Source organism: Mandrillus leucophaeus, unplaced genomic scaffold, assembly GCF_000951045.1.
Source record: "Mandrillus leucophaeus isolate KB7577 unplaced genomic scaffold, Mleu.le_1.0 Scaffold1428, whole genome shotgun sequence".
Taxonomy (NCBI): Eukaryota; Metazoa; Chordata; class Mammalia; order Primates; family Cercopithecidae; genus Mandrillus; species Mandrillus leucophaeus.
This window is the reverse complement of record NW_012101397.1, coordinates 36,715-64,203: the sequence shown is the minus strand read 5'-3', so window position 1 is coordinate 64,203 and position 27,489 is coordinate 36,715. Positions and strand designations below refer to the sequence as shown.

At 48.4% G+C, this 27,489-nt stretch overlaps 1 protein-coding gene across 9 annotated transcripts in view; it reads right to left on the bottom strand.

Annotated features, from left to right (window-relative positions):
* Positions 1–27,489, bottom strand: part of LOC105535197 (intraflagellar transport protein 122 homolog) — an 81,923-nt gene that overhangs the window by 31,659 nt on the left and 22,775 nt on the right. For 8 of the 9 annotated variants that reach the window (XM_011974191.1, XM_011974195.1, XM_011974190.1 and 5 more), the window contains 9 exons: positions 23,473–23,664; positions 23,178–23,316; positions 21,751–21,953; positions 20,048–20,185; positions 18,260–18,424; positions 16,281–16,478; positions 11,575–11,715; positions 7,491–7,544; positions 4,332–4,493 (listed from right to left, as the gene is read on the bottom strand). In XM_011974191.1, coding sequence (XP_011829581.1) covers positions 4,332–4,493; positions 7,491–7,544; positions 11,575–11,715; positions 16,281–16,478; positions 18,260–18,424; positions 20,048–20,185; positions 21,751–21,953; positions 23,178–23,316; positions 23,473–23,664 — 1,392 coding nt within the window. The remainder of the gene's footprint in view (positions 1–4,331; positions 4,494–7,490; positions 7,545–11,574; positions 11,716–16,280; positions 16,479–18,259; positions 18,425–20,047; positions 20,186–21,750; positions 21,954–23,177; positions 23,317–23,472; positions 23,665–27,489) is intronic. The other variant, XM_011974198.1, reaches the window with a different exon arrangement.

The following is a 27,489-nucleotide window of genomic DNA, read 5'->3' as shown; positions in this document are numbered from 1 at the left end:
ATATTTCTGGCCCAGTCAGCCTGTTTGGTGATTAGCATCTTTGTTTCTTTGGGGTCTCCAGATCCAAGGAAATCCTGAGGAAGCACAACAAACAAAAACACTCTGGATCAGAACTTCCTGTGCCAGCGTTACATCAGGCTTTTCTAGCAGCAAGGGCAGGCTCCACATGGCTAAAGCAGGCAACCAGGAGGCAGGCAGGGCCCGTCCCTGAGGGGCTGAGTAGGGGGAGTCCCAGGTCTCAGGAAGAGTGATCTCAGGCTGCCCTGCAGGTGTTCCTGGGGGATCCTGGGACAGCGTCAAGGACACTGGCCCCCAGTGCTTCCTTCCCATCTCACAAATGGGCATTTGTTCATCGGCTAAACGACACTTTCTAGACTATTTGGGGCCCTGCACATGAAGTCTGCAGGCTCGGGGGTTCATGATCAGGCTGTCTCTCACATAGTTTGGTAAATACATGATTATTCCTAAACAGCAATGAGACAACCTGGTGCACAATTCTAAATATCGAGACCTGTCATCTTTATTCAGATCTTATGGGTGACACAACATGCTTCAGAGTGGGCTGAGCATGGGTTCCCCTAAACTTACACAAACAAAATGACTTACAGTTTGCCGCCCCTCCATGCCCTCTCTGAATCACCAGCAAACACTCTGTGCCCTGAACTAGGGAATCATTGCATGGTCTTTGCCCCAGTTACTTGCCTGGAACAGATAATAAGCAAACTCTCTCTGGTTAGCTGCTTCTCAGCTGAATGGTTAGGGATCCTGTCCTGAGGTCAGGTCTGCAGGGGTGAGGACCTGATCCAACAGTGGGACAGCAGGAGACCATGGGGGGATCTGAGGCAGGGAAGGTGCTCAGGAGAGGACCTGAGAAGGAAGAGACGACTGTGGTCCTGGAGGCTCAGGGGTCAGGCCTAGAGCCTGTGTTCCTTTGGCCTCAGCAGGGGCCCTCTGAAGCGGTATGCCCAGCTTCTCTGGGCTGGCCATAGAATGTGTGAAAAACAGCCTCAGAACATCACCTCTTTTCACGGTAGTTACCCAAAATACACATGTGGGAGTTTGCCAGAGTCGAGGCAGCTTTTAAAGGTGGAGTTTTTCAAAAAGGGAAACTGGGAGCCCTTAAGAGCCCAGGTCTATGTTACTGGTAAGAAGTGGTTTGTCTTAGGAATAATGTACCCTGCAGAGAGTGCTTTGTGTCAGCCTCATTGAGAATAAAAAAAACACTCCTTTCCCCATGATTAACGCTCATGTGTCAGGCAAGTGCAGTCAATGTATGCTAAAAATCCACTTGAACAATTAGCTCGCTTTTTTTCATTTGCTTTCAGGGTAATTGTGCTTTCAGGGTATTAGGTCGGCCTAATATATGATACATTTTAAGAAGGGGAGGAAAGAGCATTGTATACCCTGATGCTAGGATCCAATAGAAGACAGACCTCCTGGCTGGCCTTTGGTTCTCCCAGGAGCTGACAAAGGGAAGGGGCTTGGAAAGCAGCCACTGTCCTCGCCTAGTTTGGGCCTTTACAGACACACCTCTCCTTTTGGCAGCTGCAATGCACGGATTCTGTACGCTAGCACGAAGCTGGAAACCCGGCCTACCTGGCTGGTGAAATGAGGGTGGCAGCTGGGGGAAACAGGCATCTTCAAAGGGACTTCAGTGAGTGCTCAGGGGACTAGGGGTGACTGCAGCAAGGGTGAGAGGCTGAGAGGAAGCCATAAGCCTAGGCCAGCTGGCCACTCAGGGGGCTGTGACTTCACTGAAGCTGGGTCTAAAAGCTTCCTTCAAGGCTCAGCAAACTGGGAATTCAAAGGCTTTTTGCTTTCCTGAAGCTAAGTTACACGTTATCTGGGGCCATGGCAAAGACTTGGCCCTGAAGTGGACAGAAAGAGGCTGTGCTGAGTGATGAATGAGACTAAACAGTGTTCTCATGCTTGGTGATTTTGATAAGAACATACTACATAAGAGTTAAGAGCATTATAATTCCCTTTATCACCATATAAACATGTCACTTATCCAGAAAGCATACAATTTATTTGTACGTGGGAATGTAATTTAAAAATTTTCTGAAAACCAGATTGAATCTTGGGAAGCAATTTTCAAGTAAACAAAAACATGCCATGTTAATCAGTACTAGATCTCCCCAACCCCCCACATAATGTGTATGTACGCATTTCTCAAATTCAGACTACCAAGTGGGGGCAGGGCGGATTGAAATGGAACCAATTTCCTTGGAATAGTGATCAAAAACTAAAACCAAAAACAAGTCCCAGAGTATTTACCTTCATACAGAGACGGAGCAGATGGAGTGTGTAAATGGGCTGCAGTTCTGGTGGGAGGTTGTGGGCACATGAAGTCCACCAGAGTATAAGGAGGGGCCTCAGAGCAGGGGCAGGAGTGAGGCCAGCCAGGGAGTGAGGTGTGAAGATCCACTCTGTGGTCACGTGTGGCCCTCTCATCTTCCTAATCTTTCTACAGCTTGGCATTTCTAACGGGCTTTCCTATACATTATTCTGTGCAAATCTCAAGACTAAACTGAGCTGTGGCTATTACCATCTGAGAAGGGAAGGGAGGCTTGGCAAACTGAAGAGCCTCTCCCTAGGTCATCCCACAGAAAGAACCTGCACTCACACCAGCTCTGGGGCACCAAGGCCAGGCATTTTCTTATTTATTTACTTTTGACATGGGTCTTGCTCTGTTACGCAGGCTGGAGTGCAGTGGTGTGATCTTGGCTCACTGCAACTTCTACCTCTAGAGCTCAAACAATCTTTCCACCTTAGCCTCCCAGTAGCTGGGACTGCAGGCACTGGCTAATTTTTTGCATTTTTGGTAGAGACAGGGTTTCACCATTTTGCCCAGGCTGGTCTCGACCTCCTGAGCTCAAGCAATCCACCCACTTCAGCCTCCCAAAGTGCTAGTATTACAGGCTTGAGCCACCACGCCCAGTCTGACCAGGCATTTTCTACTGCAGCACAGCTGCCTCCTTGAGGAGGCTTCAGGGGTTCCTAAGACTAAATTCTACCTCTAGGGTCTTGATCCCTGAAGGGTTCATCCTGAGTTAAAATTTTGTTATCCCCAGAAGCAGAGATGCACTGACTCTGGTGATCTCAGTATGAATGTGTTATGAAATCTTCTAGGTGTCTGTGGTGGGGCCTGGGGGAGGGTAGAGAAGGTGACGAGGAAAAGGCAGAGGGAGCCTGTACACTCTGGGTCTCAGGTACGGAGTGAATAAATCACTAAGGTGAAAAGACAGGCTGGGGCCCAGGAGCTCGTCCACGTACTGATGAAAAGGTCCTGGGCAACATCACAGGCCACCAAACACACCTTCAGCCCCAGGGTCGAACAGGTGGTGGAAGAGCACAGCCATCTTCAGGAATATAAAAGCAGAAAAATGTGGGGAAGATTTTCCATCTTGAACTTGTGAGCTGAAGAATTACTATTAGTAGCCCAGTAATAGGTTGTGGCTGATGAGTCACTTCATAACACACTGAGAGCCACTTTTGACACTCCCGGAAAAGGCAGGTTAACAAAGCCCCTCTGTAGAAGGAAGACCCTCATTGCTCAATGCACCCAAGCCTCTTTGAACTTTGCTTAGACTGAACTGCCAATGTCTTGGCTGGTCTGGGCTCCTTAGTGCAACTCCTTCCCACAGAAGCCATCAAGAGCCAGGTCTAGGAAGCTCCTCTCCTATACCTGCCTTAAAAGGCCCAGCTCTGCTGGGGACTAAGGTTCATAAGGGCCATCCCAATGCAAAAGAGAATCTCTGTAATCACCCAGTGCAACCACATGGTAGTCACTCTGCAGCTGGTAGGCGTGAGGCATGCTGCGCTAACACAGGAGGGCGGAGGCTCTGCCTGACTTTCCAGAGGCCTAGTGAGAAGCCCAGGACAATCAGCAGGTGCTATGGGAAACTTGGCTGGCAGGCACCACATTATCCTGTATGACTGGCAGGACCGGCTCCCGCCTGAAGACACCGATTCTTGGCAGTTCCTGATAAGGATTGAGAGGATTTGTGGGAGACAGCCCTGAAGCACTGAGCCCTCAAATCAATGAAGGGATTGTGCTGGTGCAGACCCACAGCCATCCAGCTCCGTCACTGATGAAGGTCTGAACGGCCATAGTCTGCCCCGTTGGTGTCAGCGTTAAATGTCAGTTTTAGGTGAGTTTCAACCAGTGGCTGTAGATGGGTCATTTGTTTACCAGTTTCCCCACATCCTTTCTGAGACCATTGCTAGTTTCTGTCTATACCACTCTTGGGGAAAATAACTTGGACACCGCAGGTGAGAATACCAGTGGGCTCCAAGCTGGAGCTTGGGCCTGGGACAGGGTGGGTTACCTTGGCATACTCAAACATGCAGAGGTCGGTATACATTTCAAGCGCGAGGTTCTCGTGCCCGCTTCTCTTGTACAGTTTGGCGGCCTCATGGAACTTCCCCTGGTAGGAAAACACATCTGCCAGAAACAGGTCATTGTTGGTCTCTCCCCGCTTCTTCCTCTCCTGGAAAAATTAGAAGCACAGGAAATGGCCTCTGCAGCCATGGGCAGGAAGCAGCCTTTACAAAGGTTAGATGTGGCTATTTCAAGTGAGGCCCCTGGACCTTCCTACTGGAATCTGGGCTTGGCTCCTGGCTGTTGTCTCTCTCCCCCAGGTTCCCGCTGGGAACACTTGACAACAAAAGCAGGTTTTTACCAGACAAGCAAAGATCAAAAAAAGATGCAAACCTTTGTTTGTTTAATGGAAATTCCTCAGGGTTGCTTTCCTGTGTATTCCAAGGCTATGACTCATCCATGACCCCTAAGCTCCAGAGATCTCCCAAATCTGCAAGCCCTGTTTGGCAGAGTTGTGGCTCATGGGGATGACAGAGCAGGAGAATGTTTAGGGTTTCTGCCCAAGAGGGAGACCAATAAAATAGGATGACAAGTCTCACTATGTCCCTACTTTTAAAGAGAAAGTAAGAAATCCCGCATGCTGAATATCCACTAGGTTCTGGGTATATACTTTACACACACATGGCCCCTTTATTCCTCTCAGTGACCCTCAGGGTAGGTCTCACTACTCAAGTATTAGAGTGAAGGATGCTGAGACTCAAGAAGAGGAACAGGTCAGGGTCAGACAGAGCTGGAATTTGGATGCAGTTCTGTCTGACTCCAGATATTCCTTGTATCACGTAACACTGTCTTCTGAAGCAAGTGATGTCCCCAACAACACACACACACACACACACACACACACACAGAGCACAGCTGAGGATAAAGCTTCTTCCTTCTGTGTCAGGGAACATTCACTTGTCTACAGCTCGAGTATTTGTAAACACTCAGTAGCACTCAAACCTTGAGCCCTAGCAGTTTCCTTTTGCTTGTTTTCTAGCAAGAGTAGCATATCGGAGGACGATGAGACATTGAATCAAACTCTTAGACAAGCTGGTGAAAGTTTTAACAGCTGGAGGCAACATGCTTCCACACTGACAGAAATCATCATTCTAAAAACCTGCACACAGCTCAGGCTCATCAAACAGACTAACTCCTAATAGCTGGAAAGGAATTAAAATCTTGCAGTGAGATAAAAGATTGATTTTGGCTGGACATGGTGGCTCACACCTGTGATCCCTACACTTTGGGAGGCCAAAGGAGGAGGATCACTTGAGCCCAGGAGTTGTAGGCCAGCCTGGTCAATATAGCCAGACCCTATCTCTGCAAAAAAAAAAAAAAAAAGGTTTTACTAGACATGAAATTCAGGCCATATCCATTCTAGGCCCCAGGATATCACCATGACCAATAATAACGATCTATGGCACTCAGCAGGTGCATGTCAACATGGGTAGGTTCTTCCCCGCCGTCAGCAGGACAAGAACATCTCCCCTATCCAAAAGGCACCCACTGAGGATCTGCAGTTCTCTGGAATTATGCTGAGCACCAAGATGTGTGCAACCAAGTCTGCGGGCAGTCAACATAGAACACACTCAAAGGCACTTTACTTTTTTTCAGGAGACAATCTTAGTTTACTTTAAAGCACTTCCCAGCTCACAGCACATGAGGAGAGGACTATATTTTGATCCCAGTAAAATGTGACAAATAATAGTTGGATCCCACAGCAATCAGTTACTTTTGTGGAGAGGAAAATTATGCTAGTAACTTCAGGTGAAGACCCCCAGATCCAGGCCAGTGGATTTACAAGTGAGAGTCAGCAGCACTGGGCATTTCGGGCAATAGCTCCGAACAAGCCCTTTACCATGTGGCAGGTAAACCCCAGAACATACAGATGCCCTTTACGACACGCGGGTAGGGAGGGTATGTGGCCGAGAGAGCATGAGCTTAGGAAATAGACTGGGCTTGAATTCCACCAAGTTTTTGGCTGTGGACCTGTGGGGAGGTGGCATTGTCTCACTGAGCCTTAATTTTCTCCCGCATGGAATAGGGAGAGCAACAATACCTGCCTCATTCAGTTAATGTGAGGATCTAGAAGAGCACTCACATAAATCACACATAGGGCACAGAGCAGCTTATGTTATGAGGTTTAGCAGGCTGTGAGCTCCTGTCGGCCTCTCTGTTCCTCAGCTCTGTGCCCACTGAACTCGGCACAAGGGTTGGCCCACGACAGGTGTTTATTACATGGAAATGAATGAGAGGGACAAGACATTTGCTGATTTCCTCACTGTTTCCAACTGGGAATTCAAATGTGTCTCACATTCCCATAACCTCACAATAAATCTGTTCAGGAGAAAAAATGTGTACATCTTTTAACAGACAGCCAGACAGCACTGAGATACACAGAAATTAAGAATAGTGTCTAAGGGCCGGGTCTGGTAGCTCAAGTCTGTAATGCCAGCACTTTGGAAGGCTAAGGTGGGCTAACAGCTTGAGCCCAAGAATTTGAAACCAGCCTGGGCAACATGGGAAAACTCTGCTCTACAAAATATACAAAAAAATTAATCAGGCAGGGTGGCACATGCATGTGGTCCCAGCTACTTGGGAGGCTAGGTGGGAAGATCGTTTCAGCCTGGTAGGTCAATGCTGCAGTAAGCCGTGATTGTGCCACTGCACTTGAGCCTGGGGAACAGAGTGAGACTTTGTTTCAGGGAAAAAAAAAAAAAAAAGCATAGTGTTGACCACCACCCAGCAAATGGCGTACCTACAACCAGCTTCCTTAGCACACTGCAGGCCTATTGGGTTTGGATGACAAGGTCAATATTCTCAGCCAGAAACAGTAGGGCTGGGGGTTACTCCAGAACTCTGGGGCGCTCAAGTCAGACCATGGGCCATGCTCCCCACGGAGATCGGGAGAGCTTCACCCAGCTATCACGCGACAGCTCACACTGCCTGCCGCTGTCTCCCCGTGTGGCCACTCTGCCCCCAGAGCAAGGCTATGGCCCAGATGCCCAGATGCCAGTGAGCTCTGCTCCCATGTCCTCAAGGCTCTTGCCTGCCAGAAGGGCTGCCCCTAAAACAGGAACCCCAAGTATGCCTTCTTGAGAAGGAAGAATGTTTCATCTTTTACCTCAATGCTGCTGATGAGCTCTAAATATCGGAGGTCTTGTACTCTGATGAAGGCCTGTGGGGAAGAAATAAAGAATAAAATAAGCTGTCTTCTTGGCTTCCAAAGTGGGTGACTGGCTGGGGGTGGGAAGTCAAGCTCTATCTAGACAGTGAGCCAGTAAGGAGAGGAAGGGAGCAAGCATGGATTAATCGTCGTGTGTGCAGGAGGTTATACCACTCAGCGAGGTGTGGCTTTATCCGTGGGATTGGACATGTAAAGAACAGCAAAGACGTTCCAGTTGCATCAATCATTTTGGGATCAGGTAAAACAAAACTGTGATGCCACAGTCTGTGGTGGTGCCTCCTTGGGAGACTCTCGACCCAAAGAAGAACAAGCCAGCCGGGTGCAGTGGCTCACGCCTGTAATCCCAGCACTTTGGGAGGCCGAGGCGGGTGGATCACGAGGTCAAGAGATCGAGACCATCCTGGCCAACATGGTGAAACCCCATTTCTACTAAAAATACAAAAAATTAGCCGGGTGTGGTGGCAGGCACCTATAGTCTCAGCTACTTGGGAGGCTGAGGCAGGAGAATCACTTGAACCTGGGAGGTGAAGGTTGCAGTGAGCTGAGATTATGCCACTGCACTCCAGCCTGGGAGACAGAGTGAGACTCCATCTCAAAAAAAAAAAAAAAAGAAGAAGAGCAAGCCGGTCTGACCCTCTGGTGGGGCAGGCAGCATCACAGCAGGAGAGGGTGAGATGCATGGACTGATGAGAGACTGCCTTGCACATCTTGGTGACATGGGTAGAATGCAGGGGACAGCTATGCCTACCCAGTGTTGCCACAGACACAGGGGACTCAGAGGCCCTGGTACTGCAGAGGGAACGGAGGAGGAGAAAGCTGAGAGGGCATAAAGACAGATTCTGGAAGAAGGTGGAGGGGTAGGGAATGAATCCCACCAAGTCCATGGAAGGCAAACTCTTATGTAAATCCTAAAATTGCAGCCCTTGTCAGAGACTTTAACTCATGGACCTCTAGAAGTTTCTGAGGAACAAGCAGACTGGTGTTGGCTAAGCCAGTTTTGCTGCTTTCAGATTCTGCCCAGGATTTGGAGGAGCATGAGCCACCAGGTCAGGCTGCTTTCAGGTGGCTTTGCTGTCACCATTTCCACCAGCTGTGCTTGCTTACATTGCCCCATTCAAAATGGGCTGACCTGTGCCTAGAGGAGGCAGCAGCTCCGGAGCCCTTTGAACCAAACATGCAGAGCAATCCTGACCACTTGCAGCCTCCACTCAGCAGCACAGCATCCTCCCTCCTGAAAAGACCTCGGGAGATGAGCGAGTCCCCGGCCTCTGGCTGCCTTGCAGGTGACCACAACGCAACTTCATCTTTTCATCCCACAGGGCCAGGCTTCCTGTCAGAGACTGGGGACTCAGGGAGAAACATGTCCCGGCCCCTGTCCCCCTCCACAATTCAGAGGCCCACATTCTAACCGGGGAGGCTGGCCAATTAAACAGATCATGACATCTAGAGCTAAGAGCTCTCTGACTATGAACCAGATGCTTGGAGAACACAGATGAATAGTCTGAGCATGAGCAGGAGCAGGAGGCAGCCTTAAGTGAGGCATCAGAATCAGAACCTGGCAAATAAGTGTTTGTGGAGAGGAATTCGTAGAATAGGGCAATGTGGGCATCACATGGGCCAAGGAACACAGGGTTAAGACTACCTGGGTCCCAAGCTGTAAGTCTTACACTCTACCTTCTAGATCTGGGTTTCCTTAAAGCGCCTTGAGAGGGCAACCCTGCAAAGCCTGGCACGGTGGCCGAGAGGGAAAGGAGCATTCGAGGTCCAAGTCCTTGCTCTGAGCCTACTTCTCTGCTTCTAGGCTCCAACCATCTTCTTTGTGGAAAGGGGCCTGCTACTGACACCCTCTCAAGGGTCTTTCTAGTTGTAGCTCAGCTGTGCTGGAGTCTAGGATTTGCCTACTAAGAAGTCTGTTTCCGAATTCCTTCAACCTGATACATTTTGCAGCGTCAGGGCGCCTGGTCAGAGTCACAAGGCCCCTGAATGAGCTCAGCAGAGGGAACCCTGGGAACAGGGAGGCACCTGCAGCTCTGCTCAGGGTCTGGCGGGAGCTCAGCAGCTCTTCTCTGCCATCTAGTGGGGATGGCAGTCCATCTCTAGGAACCACCCTATCCAAACTGGTGAGCCTGAGTGCCTGGCACAGAGGAAGGAGGCGGGGGACTCGGGATTCGGATGAAATAGTAACTTCTAGCCTATCTTCAATATCATGTGGCTTTTTCAAAACAGCATGTTGTATACAATAGATATATATCATATACACTTACTTTTCAACTATAATAAATTTGGCCAGGTGTGGTGGCTTATACCTGTAATCCCACACTTTGGGAGGCTGAGGCAAGAAGACTGCTTGACCCCAGGAGTTCAAGACCCACCTGGGCAACACAGTGAGTCCCCATCTCAATATTTAAACAAATACATATATATGAATCGATAAACACTCATATAAAACCTTGTGGCTTTTTACAATCCTTTCTGTTCTAGGGATTTGTCGTCTTCCTCCCTGTTGGCATTTCTGGGTGGGGCAGGAGAGGGAAGCTCCCTCCATGGAGATGCCTCCTTCCTCCTCTGAATTCTTTTTTTTTTTTTTGAGATGGAGTCTTGCTCTGTTGCCCAGGCTGGAGTGCAGGGGTGCGATCTCGGCTCACTGTAAGCTCTGCCTCCCGGGTTCACGCCATTCTCCTGCCTCAGCCTCCGGAGTAGCTGCGACTACAGGCGCCCGCCACCACGTCCGGCTAATTTTTTTGTATTTTTAGTAGAGACGGGGTTTCACCGTGTTAGCCAGGATGGTCTCGATCTCCTGACCTTGTGATCCGCATGTCTCAGCCTCCCAACGTGCTGGGATTACAGGCTGAGCCACTGTGCCCAGCCCCTCCTCTGAATTCTTATAGCCTCCTCCATCTCCACTTTCCTACACTGAGGACATCTAAAAATATAATCTAGATCATTGTTACACAATGATCACTTCCCTTGTTTAGTAATGGCTAGCATCTGTACAACCACCCCTGATTTAAATTCCCCTTTACAACATCTCAGTTAAGCCTCATGACTGTAGCAGGCATTCTCACCACCCCCATTTCAGAACTGGGAGGACTGGGGCTCTGAGGGAAGCGGCTGGCCTGAGGTCCCAGAGCCCCTTACATGGCACAGCTGGTTCTCAGCCAGGCTTCTCATGCCTGGTCTGGTCCAGTCTCCTCTCTCTTCATGCCTACAAGTCTTGACCTAACCCAAGGCAGGCATCACATCCCTCTTTGCCACTCCTTCAGTATCAGCCCAGGAGTATGCACAAAATGAGCAGCTCATTAATTGACTGTGGGGAAATAAAGAGGGAAGGGGTAGGGGAGTAGGGGTTGGAAGCCATTCCTTCCTCCATCTCAGGTTCTAGATGGAAACACAGCTCAGGAACATACCTGGGCTTTTCCTTATGTGCAGAAAGGGGCCAGATGTTTTCAGCCATCTCTCTAGCTTTCATAGACTAGGCCAGGAAAGGACACAATGAATCAAGTCCATGAATCCCGCCATGAAGGTATGTGGGAAGTGTCTACATTGCTGTCAGAATCAGAGACCTTGACCTTAGCTGGCAGATGCTAAGAAAAGCAGCATTGTGTGCAGCATTATGGCCAGTGATTACACCGATAATAAAAGCCGCCATTTACGGAATGCCTATGATGTGCCAGGCTACTACCAGGTGCTTCCCATAGATGACGGCTAATAAGAGTGACAGCCAGAATCTGAGATGCTGCTCCTGGATCAGGCTTTACAGGAACCTTCCCATTCGATCCTCAAAGCTTTGTAAGGATGGGGCCTGTCATCACCCTACATCTATAGAGAAGCAATCTCAGAAAGGGTGTCACCTACCCAGGCCCACAGTGAGGAAGTGGCTGAGCTTAGATCTAAGCCCAGGTCAGCCTAACTCCAGAGGCTGCTGCAGTCTGTGGCCTTTCTGTGCCAGCTGGGTCCCCATCTGCCTTCTTAAGGGACCCCACAAGGACCAAACTCCAGCTTCTGCTGGCTAGATGCTTACCTTCTTTGCTGTTTCAAAATCTAAACCTTCTAGAGCTTCCATGGCCAGTTCACGCCAATCAGTGTCGGTGACACCCAAGCACGCAATCTGGTAGGCTTCCTTGAACAGTTTCCTATCCAGGTACTGGTACATGGGAGCAGACTGCAGGATTTCATCAGGGTTAAAAAAGAAGACTGTTTTCAGAGCCATGGAAAGAGCCAGATTCAGACAGAGCCTGCCTCCAGATGCGTGGGACAATTACCCACGCCTGGGGAGCAGCCCTGCAGCCATCAGTCAGCACCCTGCCCAGCCTGCCCAGCCCACTCTGTGTGCTCCATTCTGTGTGCTCCATTCTGTACCCCTCTCATGGCTGGGCCACCGTGCTCCACAGCACAAACTCTCTGCCCATCCTCCCCTCCTTCCCACCTGTGGGCCTGCCTCACCATAGGATGTCATCCTCGCCTGGAATGCCTTTGCCCCTCCCCACTCTCCCTCTGGAAAATACCTATTTGGCTTTCAAGGCCCTATTGAAATGTCACCTCTTCTGGAGAGTCCTCCCAAGCCCCTCAAGCCCCCACCCCAGGTGAAGGAGTCTCAGCTTCCTCTGCCCTTTGTCCAGATCTCGGGTTGTGATGCAGTTACAGGCCTGTTCCCACAGCAAGGCCATGCACAGCACGTGGGCAGTGGTGGGTTGTACCGGCCTCCCTCAGCAGACCCCTAGTCTATGTTTGCTGACAGAATGAATGAGTTCCTGGGAGGAAGGGGTCTGGGATGGCCTCTTCTTCCAGGGACTGTGTCCAAGAAAGGTAAGTGATTTGCTCCAAGTTACCCTGGAAGCCTCTGGAAACAAGTCTCCTGCTCCCTGCACTGGGACCAACGCCTTCGTACAAGATGGAGTTGGCCATGAATAGTTCCTAACGACTTCTCTTTCTCAGGTTTATAAAGGGCTTTTGGCTGTCCCCATAGGCCTGTGCAGTAGGTATTATTTCTCCCTGGCTACAGCCCAGGAGACCGAGACTCAGAGAGGACAACTGACCTGTCCCAGCAAATAGCTGGCAATAGCCAGAGGTGACTGGACTCCAGGTTCTGTGCCCCTTCCTGCCACATGTATGCACGTGTGTACATGTGCATATTTGTGTGCAGGCCTGAGAATGAGTCTGAGTTGGGCCAGGACGTCTTTAACAAGGAAAGGCCTTGCCCTTGTTTTAGGCCAGTCAGTGTGCTTCAGAGGCCTGCATCTCTCCTGGCTAACTGGGCAGGGAAGATAAATCAGTCAGGACCTCTGTCCTAATAGTTCCCAAATGTGGAGCTTGAAGTATTGTTTTCTCCACTTGGGGCTTTTGTCTTTGAAATTTCTGGTCCCATTTTTTAGCTTTAGAATTGAAGAAAAAAAAATTTTTTTTGAGTCTGTCTACTCTCAGAGCAAAACATGGCTGCTTCCAAGTGCTTATCTTTTCCACTATGCCATCTCTCCTCATTGACACATTAAATGTTCCCTTTAGGGGGGCAGCAGGCATAGGCCAGGGAGCAGGTGACCTAGAACCCAGGCCAGGCTCAGCCACATCCTAGGGTGGTGACTTTTTGGGTAAATCCATTAACTTCTGTTTAGATGTCCTGCCCAGCTCAGGCTACTATGGGCAAAGGAGAGCTGTGCTCCAAAAATGATGAAGCACTGGGCAAAACGCAGGCATGATCATTACCTTCACTATATTTTCTCAGCACTAGCTCCTCACCATCTCCTAGGCTCTCCATTCTTGTTCTACCCCCACTTTTTCCTTTGTTTGAAAAGCTTCCCTGCTCCAGTCTTCCTTTCCAGACCTCTCAGGGTTCAGATCAAGTTTCGCCATCTCCTGGAAGCTTTCTCAAACTCCTGAAAGCTTTTCTTAAAGCACACAACGAGCTTTCCTTTCTAAAGTCCGTTAATAAGTACAGCCTGTTGCAATTTAGTTGTGTTTTGTGGTTTTTACTATTTTATGAGTCAGTAATAAGGTGAAATAATAATAGAAATTTGGCTTGAAAAAACCTGAAAGATGGGTGTAATTAACCCCATTTCACAGAAAATAAAATGAGGCCCCAAAGAGTGAAGTGAGTTGCTCTAGTTACAGCTGCTTGAGATGGCAGAGTCAGGACTGAAAGCCAGTGCTCCTTCCCCGAACCGCACCAACTGCTTGCCACACTGACTGCCCTGTGAGTGGGACAGGCACTCAGACAGGCATATCACAGCTGAGCATATGATGGATGGCTAACACTTGGACTTACTTGGGAGGCATAATTTGAGTGGAGTTTTAAAAATAGACTCACTGAACAAATACTCTCTGAGCTATACTTTATCTTGCTGTTGCATTCCAAACATGAAGTCACCACCGCCTTGAGAAGCCCTCCTAGGGCTTGTTGTCCTACTTGGCAGCCCTGACAAACCAGTTCTTACACAAGACAATGTAAATTTCGAAAGGAAACCAAAAATTCCAAGACTGGGTCTGATGCTTTCTCCCTCCTCTCTGGGCCAAAACCACAGGATGGCTGGAGGCAGAGGCGACAGATGAACAGCCTCTGTCTTGAGAATGTGTTTCCTAACCCTTGGCAGTCCTGACCTGCTGCATCAGCAGGATGGCCTTGGTGCAGTCAGCAAGACTTTGCTGCTGAATCTTAAAGTCCTGGCAGAGGAAGCCCCAGGCCGCCCCTCTGGCTCCTCTTGGCCGGCCACAGTCAGGGAGCAGCAAACTGCATTTATTTTTGAGGTCAGGATGCCAATCTTGGGAGAAAACTTTTAATAAGCAGAGTTGGTTTGGTGCAATTGAGGGAGAGCAAGTTCCTGGTGGATGTGGTACATGGGTTTGTAATGGGGCAGACAAGGATGACGAGGACACAGTCCAGGAGAAACTGTTCGTGCCCCTCGTCCTGCTGTCACTTCCACCCACCTCGTTCCCTTCTTCCTCTTGTTTTCTGGTCTTTTTTTTCAGATCTGAATTCCACTAACATTTCTTGAATAGCTGCTCTGTGTCAGGCCTGGATGATGGGCATTTCCCCAGTAAGTCTTGCAGTCATGAGTTTTGAGGGGATCATCAGCTTAGAAGAAGTGGGCTCTAGCCTGAAGCAGAGTTGTGTGGGGAAAACACAGACTGACAGAGCTTAGCGGAAGGGAAACCTGGAAATTTCCCTAAAAGTCTTTCAAAGGTACACATGCTTAAACCCAGAAATTTCACTTCTAGGAATTCACGCCAAGGCGCCAAGTTGGGACAGATGCAAGGACTTAGCTAGAAAGATGCCTGCTATTTATAATACAAAAAAGCTGTAAGCAGCAAACATGTGCAGTAGGACTGGTAAAAAAAAAAAAAACTATGGAACATCCACAAGACACGATAAAACGCAGCTGTAAATACAAGGCAGGTGGGGCCTAGGCAGGAGGGAGGGGTGCTGGCTGTAAAAAGCACAACACCAGGCACCTTGTGGTGGTGGCAGTGTTCAGTGCCATGAATGTGGTGGGAGGTTACACATGCCAACATGGGTGGGAAGATCACCCTAGAGCTTTGCACACTGTTACCGTTGGGGGAAACTGAGCAAAGGGAATAAGGGATCTCTGTATTATTTCCTACAACTTACGTGAGTCTACAATTACCCTAAATTTTGCCATGCAGGGTAAGAACATTTAATGACACAGAATCATGCTTCAGGAGATTGCTGAGTGAAAAGGCCAGATGACTAGTTTATAGCCAGCACTTCGTAGACAGTGATAGGGCTGCCATAACCGAATGTGAGGTGAAATGAGAAGATGGCCATAAAGGAAGGGATGAGAAGTCTTGTTTACAGGCCAGGCTCAGGGAATACAGTAAATCTGAGGTTCCATCTATAGGTAGCAATACATATACACATAAAAGTCACGAAAAGTATTTGCAGTGTGATTCCACTTTCATTTAAAAATGTTCTTATAAAATCACACGCTCCTAATTGTATATTATGCATACATTATATATACACATAGAAAAGCTCTAAGCAGATGTATTTCAACATGTGTAAGAATGATTCTGTCCTGAGGATGGGATGATGAAGGCTAAAGTTTCTCACTGGTGCATGTCTCTGTTTTATGGCAATCCTACATTGAGCACTATCTGTGTGGGGTGCAGAAGGCGGAGGGGAGACCATCCTGCATTTGGGAGGTCAATCTCAGCCGCCTGTCTGTGGTTCTGCCCTTCCCCATTCTGTGGCTCCTCCCTTCAGTGCCCCATTTCTATTCTGGCCTCCCCCTGGTTCAGGGGGCTTGTGCAGAGTCCCATGCTCCCTTATTGGCTCACAGACCTCAGCCCACACCCCCACCCACTCATTCTCTCTCTCCCCATCTCTCTCGCACACACATCACCACCATCACACACGTACTCACACACACACACCCTGCCAGACTCCTAGCTTTGTTGCTCACTCCATTTGGCTCCACGCTGGGCTCTCCGCAAAACACACACTGTTGATAACACTGCATACCCCTCCCATCTCTACATAAAGGAGACCAGGAAGAAACTGAGGCTCAGGGAGGTTAATCTGTTTGCCCCCAGTCACACAGGTTGCAAGGAGTGGAGACAGGGCAGCAGGTTCCAGGCCCAGACTGCCTCCCATGACATCACAGCTGCCATTCTTCTCTCCTTGCTACTGTCTCCCCAAAGCACCAGCAAGGGGCCTGGCTTCCCTGATCTTGTCTGCCTTGCCAGCACTGACAGTGGACAGGTGCCCTCAGTTACCTGTGGCACCTCCACAGCAGAAATGGAGAAGACGTGGAGGCAGAAGATCTTGGAGCCATTGTAGCCGACCACAAAGCCCTGCAGCTTCTGCCGGTGCACAGGGAAGGTGCTGGCTTTGATGTTGAGGTAGCCTCCTCCCGAGAAGCAGAGCATGTCCTCACACTGGGTGTTCCAGGCCACACTGTTGGCGTTTGGTTCCTGGGAGACAGGGACGGTGGGGATCCTGTGAGAACCACCCTGGGCTTGGGCAGTGCTCGCACATTTCAGCTCAATACCCACTTAAAGACTGAATCCCACTAACTTGCTTACAGTGGGATGAAGGGAAAAGGAGGAAAAGGGACCACAAAGAAATGAACAGAGGCAAGCCCCTCCATGCACCTGCATGTTGTTGGAATTTTTGAGTAAGCAAGCATTACTTTTGAAAAAAAAAATTATTCTCCTGAAATATGCTCATACCCTTCTGCCTAGGATCTTTTATAATGACTAAATCTTTTATAATGAGCATGGATTATTTTTTATAATGAGAAAAAAATCAATATAGCTGTTTTATGTTTAGAGGGTGGGGCAGTGGAGAAGAGGAAAAGCCAGCAGGCAATGTCACAGCTGGGAATGCTGATGTCTCCTGGCAGGGCTGAGAATCACCTCCCCTAGCCTGCTACAGAACCAGCAGTGGGGACGGTGGAGCACACACCCTTCCATACTTGTATGGTTCTACGCTCAGACACAAGATTCACATATGGGGCCAGCTACGCCCCCTATAGGTGGGAGGTGAGGCTGGGGAGAAGGGAGGTAACATTTCAGGCCCCATTTTGTGCCCAACACTGAGCTAGGCACTGTGGTATCCCCTATTCCTATAGCAATTCTGTGAGGGGCAATTACTAATTTCATTTTAGAGAAAAGTAATCAAGGCTCAGAGAGGCTCACTAACTTAAGATCACACAGTAAGGGATCCAGGCAGGACCCAAGCCCAGGTCAGCCTGAAGGCTGTGCCCTCTCTTGCCCCCAAACCATTCTACTCTCTTCGGGACATGAGTGAGTTGAGACTGACAGGGAGTCACCCCTGGGCTAGAGGTGGCCAGGTAACCCCTTCTCACTGACAGAGGCTGCTCCCCACTTCAGGACCCTCCCCCTATCAATTCTGCTGCTGAGAACAAGGAGGAGCCTGGTAAGGGGACTGAATATGCCCATAACATGAGGAAACCCTGCAGTGGCCGAGGAAACCAGTCAGGAAGGGCTCCAGCTTTGGGGGGAACTTCATTCCGGGAAACCAGTCCTGACCACCTACAAAGACCTAAAGAGACAAAGAATGGCACGAGCCCAGCGAAAAGCAGCCAGGCCCTGGGCACAGAGCTACTGGGCCGTCTTCTCTGGTGATACACTTCCTCAGGCCACAGGGCTGGATGACTCCACTAAACAATGCCTAGGCCCCCAAAGATCCAAGCACTTCGCATTCTGCTGGCTCTTCTAGCATTCTTGTGAATTAAGCAGAAGGCAAGGCTTGCCCATCCCCTTCCCCCTTTCAGATGACAAAACTGATCCTGTTTCCTTCCGATGCGATAGGTGCGCATAGACACAGGCAGGCCTGCACAGGTAAGACGCAGACTTCTGCAAAGGAAGTGCATCCATCGCCCCATTCACTGAGTGCCAACGTCACACCCCTCTCAGAGTCATGGCCCCATTTCTTGTTCATGGTAAATGCATGAGAAAGGCTCTGCTTGCTCAGAGCCTTTGGTTTCCATTGGCAAGGAAACCAAAGTTAAAGAAGCTGGTCCAGGCCCTGCGGCTTGTGCCTGCATGGGAGGAGCAGGTTGTGGCCCAGGGCCTCTGGGACTCTGCGCATGTGGTTGGCCCCTGCTCCTCACTGCTCCTCCCAGAGACCTGCCAGGGCCAGAGTTGGAGAGCCTCCTGCAGGGGCTGGGAAGCTAGAGGAGGGTCTCTAATCAAAGGACGATGTCCCTGGGCCCCCTCGGGGACATCACCTGAAAAAGCAGCTCCTTGGTGTCAATGTCATACACCAGGCAAGTGTCATTTTCATCTACCACGGCCAGCTTCTTACGGGAGGCACTCATGTCCAAGCAGCGCACGGCTGTGGCCTGCTTCAGCAGGATGATAGCAAAGAGATTGTCCACGAAGATCTTCAGGATCTGGCAACATTTCAGTGAAAACAGTGTCAGTCACCATGGCAACAAGATCCTGGCCCACTGCCAGGCCGCTAGAATCCCATGTGCTCTGCAAGAACAACTCCCACCACCTTCACCAGAAGTTCTGTGCAGAGAAAAGGACTCCTCAAAAGAAAGAGGGGGGTGGTGGGTGCGTTGGCTTATCCTCAGCAGGCCAGAAGCGAGGTTCATCAGAGGCTGCAGACGTAATGACAGCCCCGAGACAGGCCGAGCTCACTTCAGTGTCTGTTTGGACTGGGGATTTGTTGATGACATTACCCAAATGGCAGCATTAGGAGAGGCCACCTAGCAGAGATCTGAGTCACGGACTAACACAGGAAAAGGCTACTATGAACACTGACAAGACATGTGGTAGAGAATTATAATAATGATGATGACAGCCATCATCTACTGATATCCCTGGTTTAAAAAAAATTTTTTTAGAGATAAGGTGTTGCTATGTTGCCCAGGTTGACTGCAGTGGCTATTCACAGTCTTAATCATATCACACTGCAGCCTCAAACTCCTGGGCTCAAAGTGATCCTCCTGCCTCAGCCTCCTGAGTAGCTGGGACAACAGGTACCCACCACCATGCCTGCTTTAATACCCCTGGTGTTTTTTGTTTGTTTGTTTTTTGTTTTTTAACACTGGCTTTAACTCCCAACCTTGATGATATCTGGTTTTGACAGTCCTATGAAATATGTGGTATTATCCTCATGTAAAATCAGCCTCACAGAAGTAAAGTGACCTGCCCAGGATGACAAAGCCAGTGAGTAGCTAAGTAAGAACATGACCTCAGGTTCACCTGACCCCAAAGTCCATCCTCCCACGGGCAGTGAGAGCTGCCTGAGAAAGAAGCGGCCGTTCCTCCCCTTGGCATTGCTGCTTGACTTCACTCACTGCTCTCACGCCCCGTGACTTCCATCCCCAGCAAAGACCTGACAAGCCTCAGCCATAAGCCATCTGCTGCACAGCTTGGCTGTCAGGCTAATGCAGTTATATTGTTACTTTCAAAGTTCCATGTAGCAGCCCACTTAGAACTTTTCTTATGCTGAGCAAAGAACACACATGTACACACACACACACACACACACACACACACAGAAATCTGTTTAACTTTGTGTAACCTGGATATCCCACATCTAACTGGCCAAAGGGCTCACTTTTCTTACGACATCTATCACTATCCTGAGGACCCAGCATTCTCTAGGACACATGCTGGAACACACTGCCTTAATCCACTCGCTGCCCTAATCGGGAGCTGACCTAGGTAACAATCTCTGCCTCCCTCTAGAAATCCACAGAAGCAGCATCTCTAACAAATCTCCCACCTTCTGGTGACCTTAAGCCACTAATCCACTTTACATGTAGCCAAAGGTTATAGCTCAACTCTGCCAAAACATGGGCCTGCTATGAGTGTGACGGCCACAGCACCTTTGGCCTGAGGCTGTCCTCAAAAACTGAACTCAGGGCTGCCCCACAATTCAACCATGGAGGAGAGAAGCCCTTTTCCTGCCCTGAGAACCCAGCTCAGAGTCATTGCTAGACGGGTCACCCACGTGTGCATGTAGATTATCAGCCTGAGGGGAGACATGCGGGAGTGCTCACCTGTCCATTCTTCAGCCCCACTAACAGGCCTTCCCTTCCAGGAGGGCCGCCGATCACCTTGATGTAACGAATGAGAGACTCCATCTGCCACTCCCGCTCCTTCACTCCGCTGAAGGACAGGCACTGCAGCCGTTTCTCCTAGGAAGCAAACCCAGATCTCATGGAAATTCAACAGAATAAGTGCTCCCAGCCCTCCCCAAGGAGGTCTTCCTGCCCCTAAAGTGTGAAAATACTTACACATTCAGTATCTATCTATCTAACCCAATGCAGACCCCATAATTGGCATCGTTAATCCAAGACTCCATGCAAGGCTTCCCCACAGAGCCCAATTCAGCCTCAGACCTTCAATGCAAACCTCCATCCAGGCAGCCTAGGCCAGAGGCAGCACTCAAAAGTACACATACTTGCCAGTACACATACTTGCCACATGTATCCTGTAATTTGTGGCAACCCTAAACCGCTTGAAGTTCTAGACTTTGATTACTGATTGATTGATTGATTGATTTTTGAGACAGAGTCTCACTGTCACCCAGACTAGAGTGCAGTGGCACTATCATAGCTCACTGCAGCCTCCAATTCCTGGCTCAAGCAATCCTCTTGCCTCAGCCTCCCAAGTAGCTGGGACTACAGGCAAGTACCATCACACCCAGCTAATGAAATAATATTTTTTTTTGTAGAGATGGGGTCTCAGTTTGTTTTCTAGACTTCTTTCGAACTACTAGCCTCAAGAGATCATCCTGCCTTGGCCTCCCAAAGTGCTGGGATTTACAGGCGTGAGCCACTGCACCCAGCCCAGTTCTAGACTTTGAGAGATTTTAATAGTATTTTAAACTACAGTGATTCCTAAAGAATTCTTCTCTTTCATCACCTCCAATAGAGCTATGTAAAACTAAATCCACCTCTACTTCCAAGATGCTGGACTAGCCTTCTCTCAAAGTCTTTCCAAACTTCTCTTGGCATTGACTTAGACACTCTCTAGGAATCTTGAGAAATTTTTTTCTATGAAAAAAAACTTTCAGGAATTAAAATTTCCTTGACAATTACTGAGTTGATACAAATTTTATGTGTATATACTTATCCATAAAAACTATCTTCATTTTGTATAACACCAATTTATGTTTTAAGTCATTAAAATATATCTAATCCCAGTATGACAAAATGTTCTGCAATAGAAAAAGGTATTCTTGGCTAGACACAGTGGCTCACACCTATAATCCCAGTACTTCGGGAGGCTGGACAGGTCTTAAACTCCTGGGTTCAAGCATTCCTCCTGCCTTAGCCTCCCAAAGTACAGCCTCGCATCTCTACTAAAAATAAAAGATTAGTTGAGTGTGGTGGCACATGCCAGCTACTCAGGAGGAGGACTGCTTAAGCTTGGGAGGTCAAAGCTGCAGTGAGCCAGAATTGTGCCACTGCATTCCAGCCTGGGCAACAGAGCGAGACCATGTCTGTCTCAAGAAAAATATTTTTTAAAAAATAATAAAATAAAACAAAAAGCATTCTTCAGTTTATGGCTCATGACTTGCTAATAGAGTCTGGTTCATCCAGATGCCAGGAAAATGAAAGCCAATAAGCACCACTTAGTCTGATGGAAACAGACTTGTTTTCTAGTGACCAGTTTTAAAACCATGAGATGGGCACCCTATCATTGCAGGGAGCACAAATGGAATTCAGCCCAACTCCTCCAACACGCTGCTGCCCACCTGGCACAGGATGATGTGATTGGCACACACCACCAGGAGGTTGCACTCAAACTTCTTGATAATCTTCTCCTTTACCCGGTAATGCATGTCTGATGAGTCCTCTGAATACAACTCATAGATGAGGATTTTCTCTGGCAGTTGGATAGCCAATCGATTTCTGTAGATGGCAATCTTCTTGACAAGCTCTTTGCATTTAATCCGAACTGTCAAAGAAAAAAATATCTAGTTCTAGCAAGAGGTTGTTAAGTAAGGTGGAAGGGAGAGAAATTAAAAGCCATCATTTACTTAACGCTACTGGCAATTAAACTGAGATACTCTCATTGAAAAATCTTTAGAGTATCTAATATATACAATCAACTCTGCTGAGCACTGGGATCCAAAGTCCTATAGGATCCAATCTTCACGGTCCAAGGCTGACAACTGAGTATGGAAATGAACTACTCACTGTTACCATCACTTGCTGGATACAAATATAAACTCCTCTCCACAGCACTAGTGGCCCCTGGTGATCGGAAGCCTGCTTAAGTAACTGACCTCACCTCTGGCCGCTCCCTGCCCACCTCCTTGACAAACAGGAAAGACACGTTAATTTCTGGTACACACCAGGCTCTACACTCCCACTACAGACCAGGTGGAGAGAATGTCCCTGACGGGGACACTGTGGAGCTGTCCAAGAGGCTTTGCCCCAGCCACCACAGCCAGAATCTTCAAAAACATATGGTCCTCCAGGGGGACCAAAGGACACTCATCTGAATCTACAAAAGAACCCCCCACTTGGATCCCTTGCAAAGGCACCCAGCAGTGCACTCAGGCCAGCACATCCAGATATGAATACACCTGGAGTAAGTGGATTCTGAGCCTATTTAACCATTAACCAGCACAGCTACTTAAGTGGACAGAGGGAGAGACTGAGGTCTTAGGGCTTGGAATGACTATGCTAGGCCTGGAACCCTGATCTTCTGACTAAGCCTGTGCCAATCCAATTCCGCTGCTCATCTCTGGCAGAAGGACCCAGCAGGAGGCAAGTGGAGACTGGGCTGAAGGAGAAGCACCCCTGAGTGACTCTGACCAGAAAGGATAAAGGTCCACAAAGACCCATGTAGGTCAACCACCTGGCTCCAATCTGTCATAAATCATCCTCCCTCACTCAGGAAATTCACACACTCCTTGAAATTATGTGCAAAATTCTGAGTTGGTACATTTTTCAGAGAGAGCTTATTGCTTTCATGAGATCCTCAAGGAGATTGGCATCCCTAGTTCCCCCACCAAAAAAAAAAAAAAAAACACTCCAAGACATAGACCCAGTGGCTAACATGTTTTCAAAAGGCCAAGGAGAAACCTTTCCTGTCATTTCAAGTGCCCTGTCAGTAGCCCTTTCCATCTGCTTCTACCTGTCCCTCTTCCCAAGGTCTAGACCTGCTTCTCACCTTTCTGCTCAGTAATCAGGTGCTGCACAATGACGTCAGTCATGCTATCCCTGTAGGCATAGCGGTCCTTGTAGAGCCCATGGACTGTGCTGAAAATAAGCTGGTAGAAGGAAATGGTGCCGTCCTGGCAGCCGACCACCTGCAGGGTGACAGAACTGTCAATTCCCAGCTCTCTGGAGAGAGTCTGCACTCCCATTTGTCAGACACAAACCCCAGTGATATGTCTCTCGAGACATGGCGGCTGCTCAGTGCCTCTTCAAGCCATGGCCCCACAGAACAAACTTCCTCTTCTTACCACATAGTTGGAATCCGGTTTCACTTGACACGTCCACACCCAGGAGTTCTGCTCCCCAACAGTTCCAAGCCGCACTCCATCCTTGGTGAAAAGAGATACTTGCTTGTCTGAACCCCCCAGCAAAATGTACTCCCCTTTAGTAAAGTAGCTGATGCAGCAGGGGTCAAAGTTCAGTGCCCGATCCTTTCCAATCTGAGGAAAAAGAACACACACCAAGGGAAAAACCATTTCCGAATCCATAACCATTGCAATACAATTAACGGCTTTTCTCGCCAACTTTAGAGGGAGTTGGGAAGACAGGGATAGCTGGCCAGCCTTTTCTCCCGTGTCATCCCATGGTGAACAGGGGCCTCTCTGCCTCTCCATCTCCCTACTCCCCCACCACACAGCCCAATCCTTAGCTCCTAGAGTCAGTGGCACTTCCCCTAGTCCCACCCAAGTGCTCCAGGAGTGCAGGTGTGTCAGGGCTCCTCAGCCGAGATGGAGACTGTGGGTGGTTTTGCTCCCAAAGGCCCCCCTCCCTCTGCAAATACAGTTCTTCATACAGTTCAGTGGGTTCCCTCAGCTTCTTCTCTCTGCCTTTTTTAAAAAAGTATTTTATAAAGCTGAGTTTATTCAGTTTAAAGACTGTCCTGGTCGGGCGCGGTGGCTCAAGCCTGTAATCCCAGCACTTTGGGAGGCCGAGATGGCCGGATCACAAGGTCAGGAGATCGAGACCATGCTGGCTAACACAGTGAAACCCCGTCTCTACTAAAAAATACAAAACACTAGCCGGGCGAGGTGGCGGGCGCCTGTAGTCCCAGCCACTTGGGAGGCTGAGGTAGGAGAATGGCGTAAACCCGGGAGGCGGAGCTTGCGGTGAGCTGAGATCTGGCCACTGCACTCCAGCCTGGGCGACAGAGCGAGATTTCATCTCAAAAAAAAAATAAAGACTGTCCTTTTATTCTGCAACTACACCCATACTACTTCTCTTTATTTTTTAATTCTTGTTTATTTCAAGATAGGGTCTCACTCTGTCACCCAGGCTGGAGTGCAGTGGTGCAATTACGGCTCACTGTAGCCTTGAACTCCTGGACTCCAGTGATCTTCTTGCTTCAGCCTCCTAAGTAGCCGGGACCACAGGTGAGTGTCACCATGCCTAGCAAATTTTTTTTTTTTTTTTTGAAACAGGGTCTGACTCTGTTGCCCAGGCTGGAGTGCAGCGGCGCAATCTTGGCTTACTGAAACCTCCACCTCCCACCTTCAAGTGATCCTCCTACCTCAGCCTCCCAAGTAGCTGGGACTACAGGTGTGCACCACCACGCCTGGCTAATTTTTGTATTTTTTGCGGAGACGGTGTTTCTCCTTGTTGTCCAGGCTAGTCTCAAACTCCTGAGCTCAGATGATCCACCCACCTTGGCCTCCCAAAGTGCTGGGATTACAGGAGTGAGTCACAGCTCCTGGCCTAAATTTTTTTCTTTTTAAACTCTACGTTGAACCTTTTAAGGAACTGCTACACTTTTCAAAGTGAATGCACCATTTTATATTTGCATTAGCAGCGCAAATGAGGATTCCAATTTCTCCATTTTAGTGAGTGTGAATTATCTCATTGTGGTTTCAATTTGCATTTTCCTGATAGCTAATGATATGGAGCATCATTTCATGTGCTTATTGGCCACAAAGAAATGTCTCACTCTATGGCTTAGGCTGGAATGCAGTCGTATGATCATAACCCAATGCAACCTTGAACTTCTGGGCTCAATTCCTCTGCCTCAGCCCCCTGCCACACCTAGGAGCTGAGACTAGAGGCATATACCACCACACCCAGCTAATTAAAACTATATTTTTTTAGAGATGGGGTCCCACTATGTTACCCAGGTTAGTTCTGAACTCCTGTTCTCAAGTGATCTCCTGTCTCTGCCTCCCAAAGCACTGGGATTACATGCATGAACCACCATGCCCAGCCCTGTCTTTATAGTTCTTTATATATTCCAATACAAGTCCCTTATCAGATATATGAGTTGTAAAACTTCTCACATTCTGTGGCTTGTCTTTTCACTTTCTCAGTGGTGCTTTCTCAGCTTCTAGGATGAAGGTCACTCCCAAACTCAGCCCCCAAGGTCATTCTCTCAGTCAAAATGAACTTGTAAGTTTCCTAAGCAGGCAATGCTTTTTCAGGTCTCCACATCCTCACAGGTGCTGTATTCCACACCACCCCTAGACCCAGCCAGGAGTGCTCTTTCCCTCACTTTGTCTGCCACATCTCCTCCAGGAACATCTCCAATCCCCATCCCCTCATCCCACCACAGCACCTGTGCTCGCCTATCCCATTGCACTTCTTTCATTGTCTGTAGATACAGGGTTAATCAGGTCTGCCCCGCTAAAGCCCAAGTTCCTTATTACCATTGGAGTTTTTTGCTGCCCCAATGGTGTCTTTTGTGAATAAAAAGACTGTTTGTGATTAACATTATTAAACTAATATTCAATTTATAAAAGAAATAACTTTAGGGAACTGATTTCTCCTTAAGTTTTTAAGTTCAATTTACAAATATTTTCCTATTTATAAATCTAGTTAAAGTGAACAGCCAATTGACTGACTGTTTATGAACAGATTATAAAATCCCTTAAATATCCAGTCCCATTTAAAACTTAGTTAAATTAATTCCCTTATACCAATTTAAACTGCAATTATAAGTTTAATACATTCAAATTTCCTTTCCTTTTTAGGAATTTCAAATGCCTAGCAACCAAAACTTTCCCTAGCACTTATCTGATGCTAGAAAACCTAATAAGAAAACTAAAAATTCTTATGAATCATGACATGGAAGGCTAGCAGCTTCTGGAAGTGGCTCAGTAGTTCCTATCGGAACATCCTCCCACAAGTATAAACAATAAACTCTGGACCAACTATAAACAACAACCATTTCAGGGCAACCAAAAGCAGGCAGGAACTGAAGACACATGTACATCTGGAAGAAGGGAACAAGCACTAGATGAACTTCTCATTTTTTTTAAGGGTTCTTGCCGGAGGGTAGCCCTCTTCAGCATCATGCTGGGTGAATATAGAATTTGGGAGGACCACAGCACCCAGAAAGTGAGGTGGGAAATTCCAGAAAAGAGATGCAAAGTAAGAGCTTAAATTCTGCACATAAACTCCGCTGAATATCTGGAAACTCTTGAACTACAAACTGTGATGAGATGCCAAGCAGCCTAGCTACAGCTAAAGAACTGCACAGAGATGTCAGCTGCTGACACCACTGAAAACATGCAGTTTTGATATTGAGCCCAGCAAAGTAAACTGCCTGCTTAAACATATATACACACAAACACACAAATATACACAATAATCTTCAGAGGAACATGATGGAAATGAGTCTCTATGACGTATCACTCACTATATTGAGTACAATTCAAAATTCCCCAAAGCAGAAAATGTGAACCATATTCAATGGAGACTGAACCATGACGACCCAGATGTTAGAAATAGCAGATGAGAATTTTGTTTGCTTTTTGGGCACAGGTCTTGCTCTGTCACCCAGGCTGGAGTGCAGTGGTAAGAGTTCACTGCAGCCTTGAACTCCTCAGCTTGGAAATACTCCTGCCTCAGCCTCCTGAGGTGCTAGGACAATAGGTGCCTGCCACCTCGCCTGGCTAATTTGTTTGTTTTTAGGGATGAAGTCTCTCTATGTAGCCCAGGCTAGTCTTGAACCACGATCCTGGCCTCAAGTAATCCTCCCTCCTCGGCCTCCAAAAGTACTGGGATTACAGGTACGAGCCATCATGCCCAGCTGCAGATGAGAATTTTAAAACAGCTATTGGCAGGGCACGGTGGCTCAAGCCTGTAATCCCAGCACTTTGGGAGGCCAAGACGGGTGGATCACAAGGTCAGGAGATCGGGACCATCCTGGCTAACCCGGTGAAACCCCGTCTCTACTAAAAAATAAAAAAAAAACTAGCCGGGCGAGGTGGCGGGCGCCTGTAGTCCCAGCTACTCGGGAGGCTGAGGCAGGAGAATGGCGTGAACCCAGGAGGCGGAGC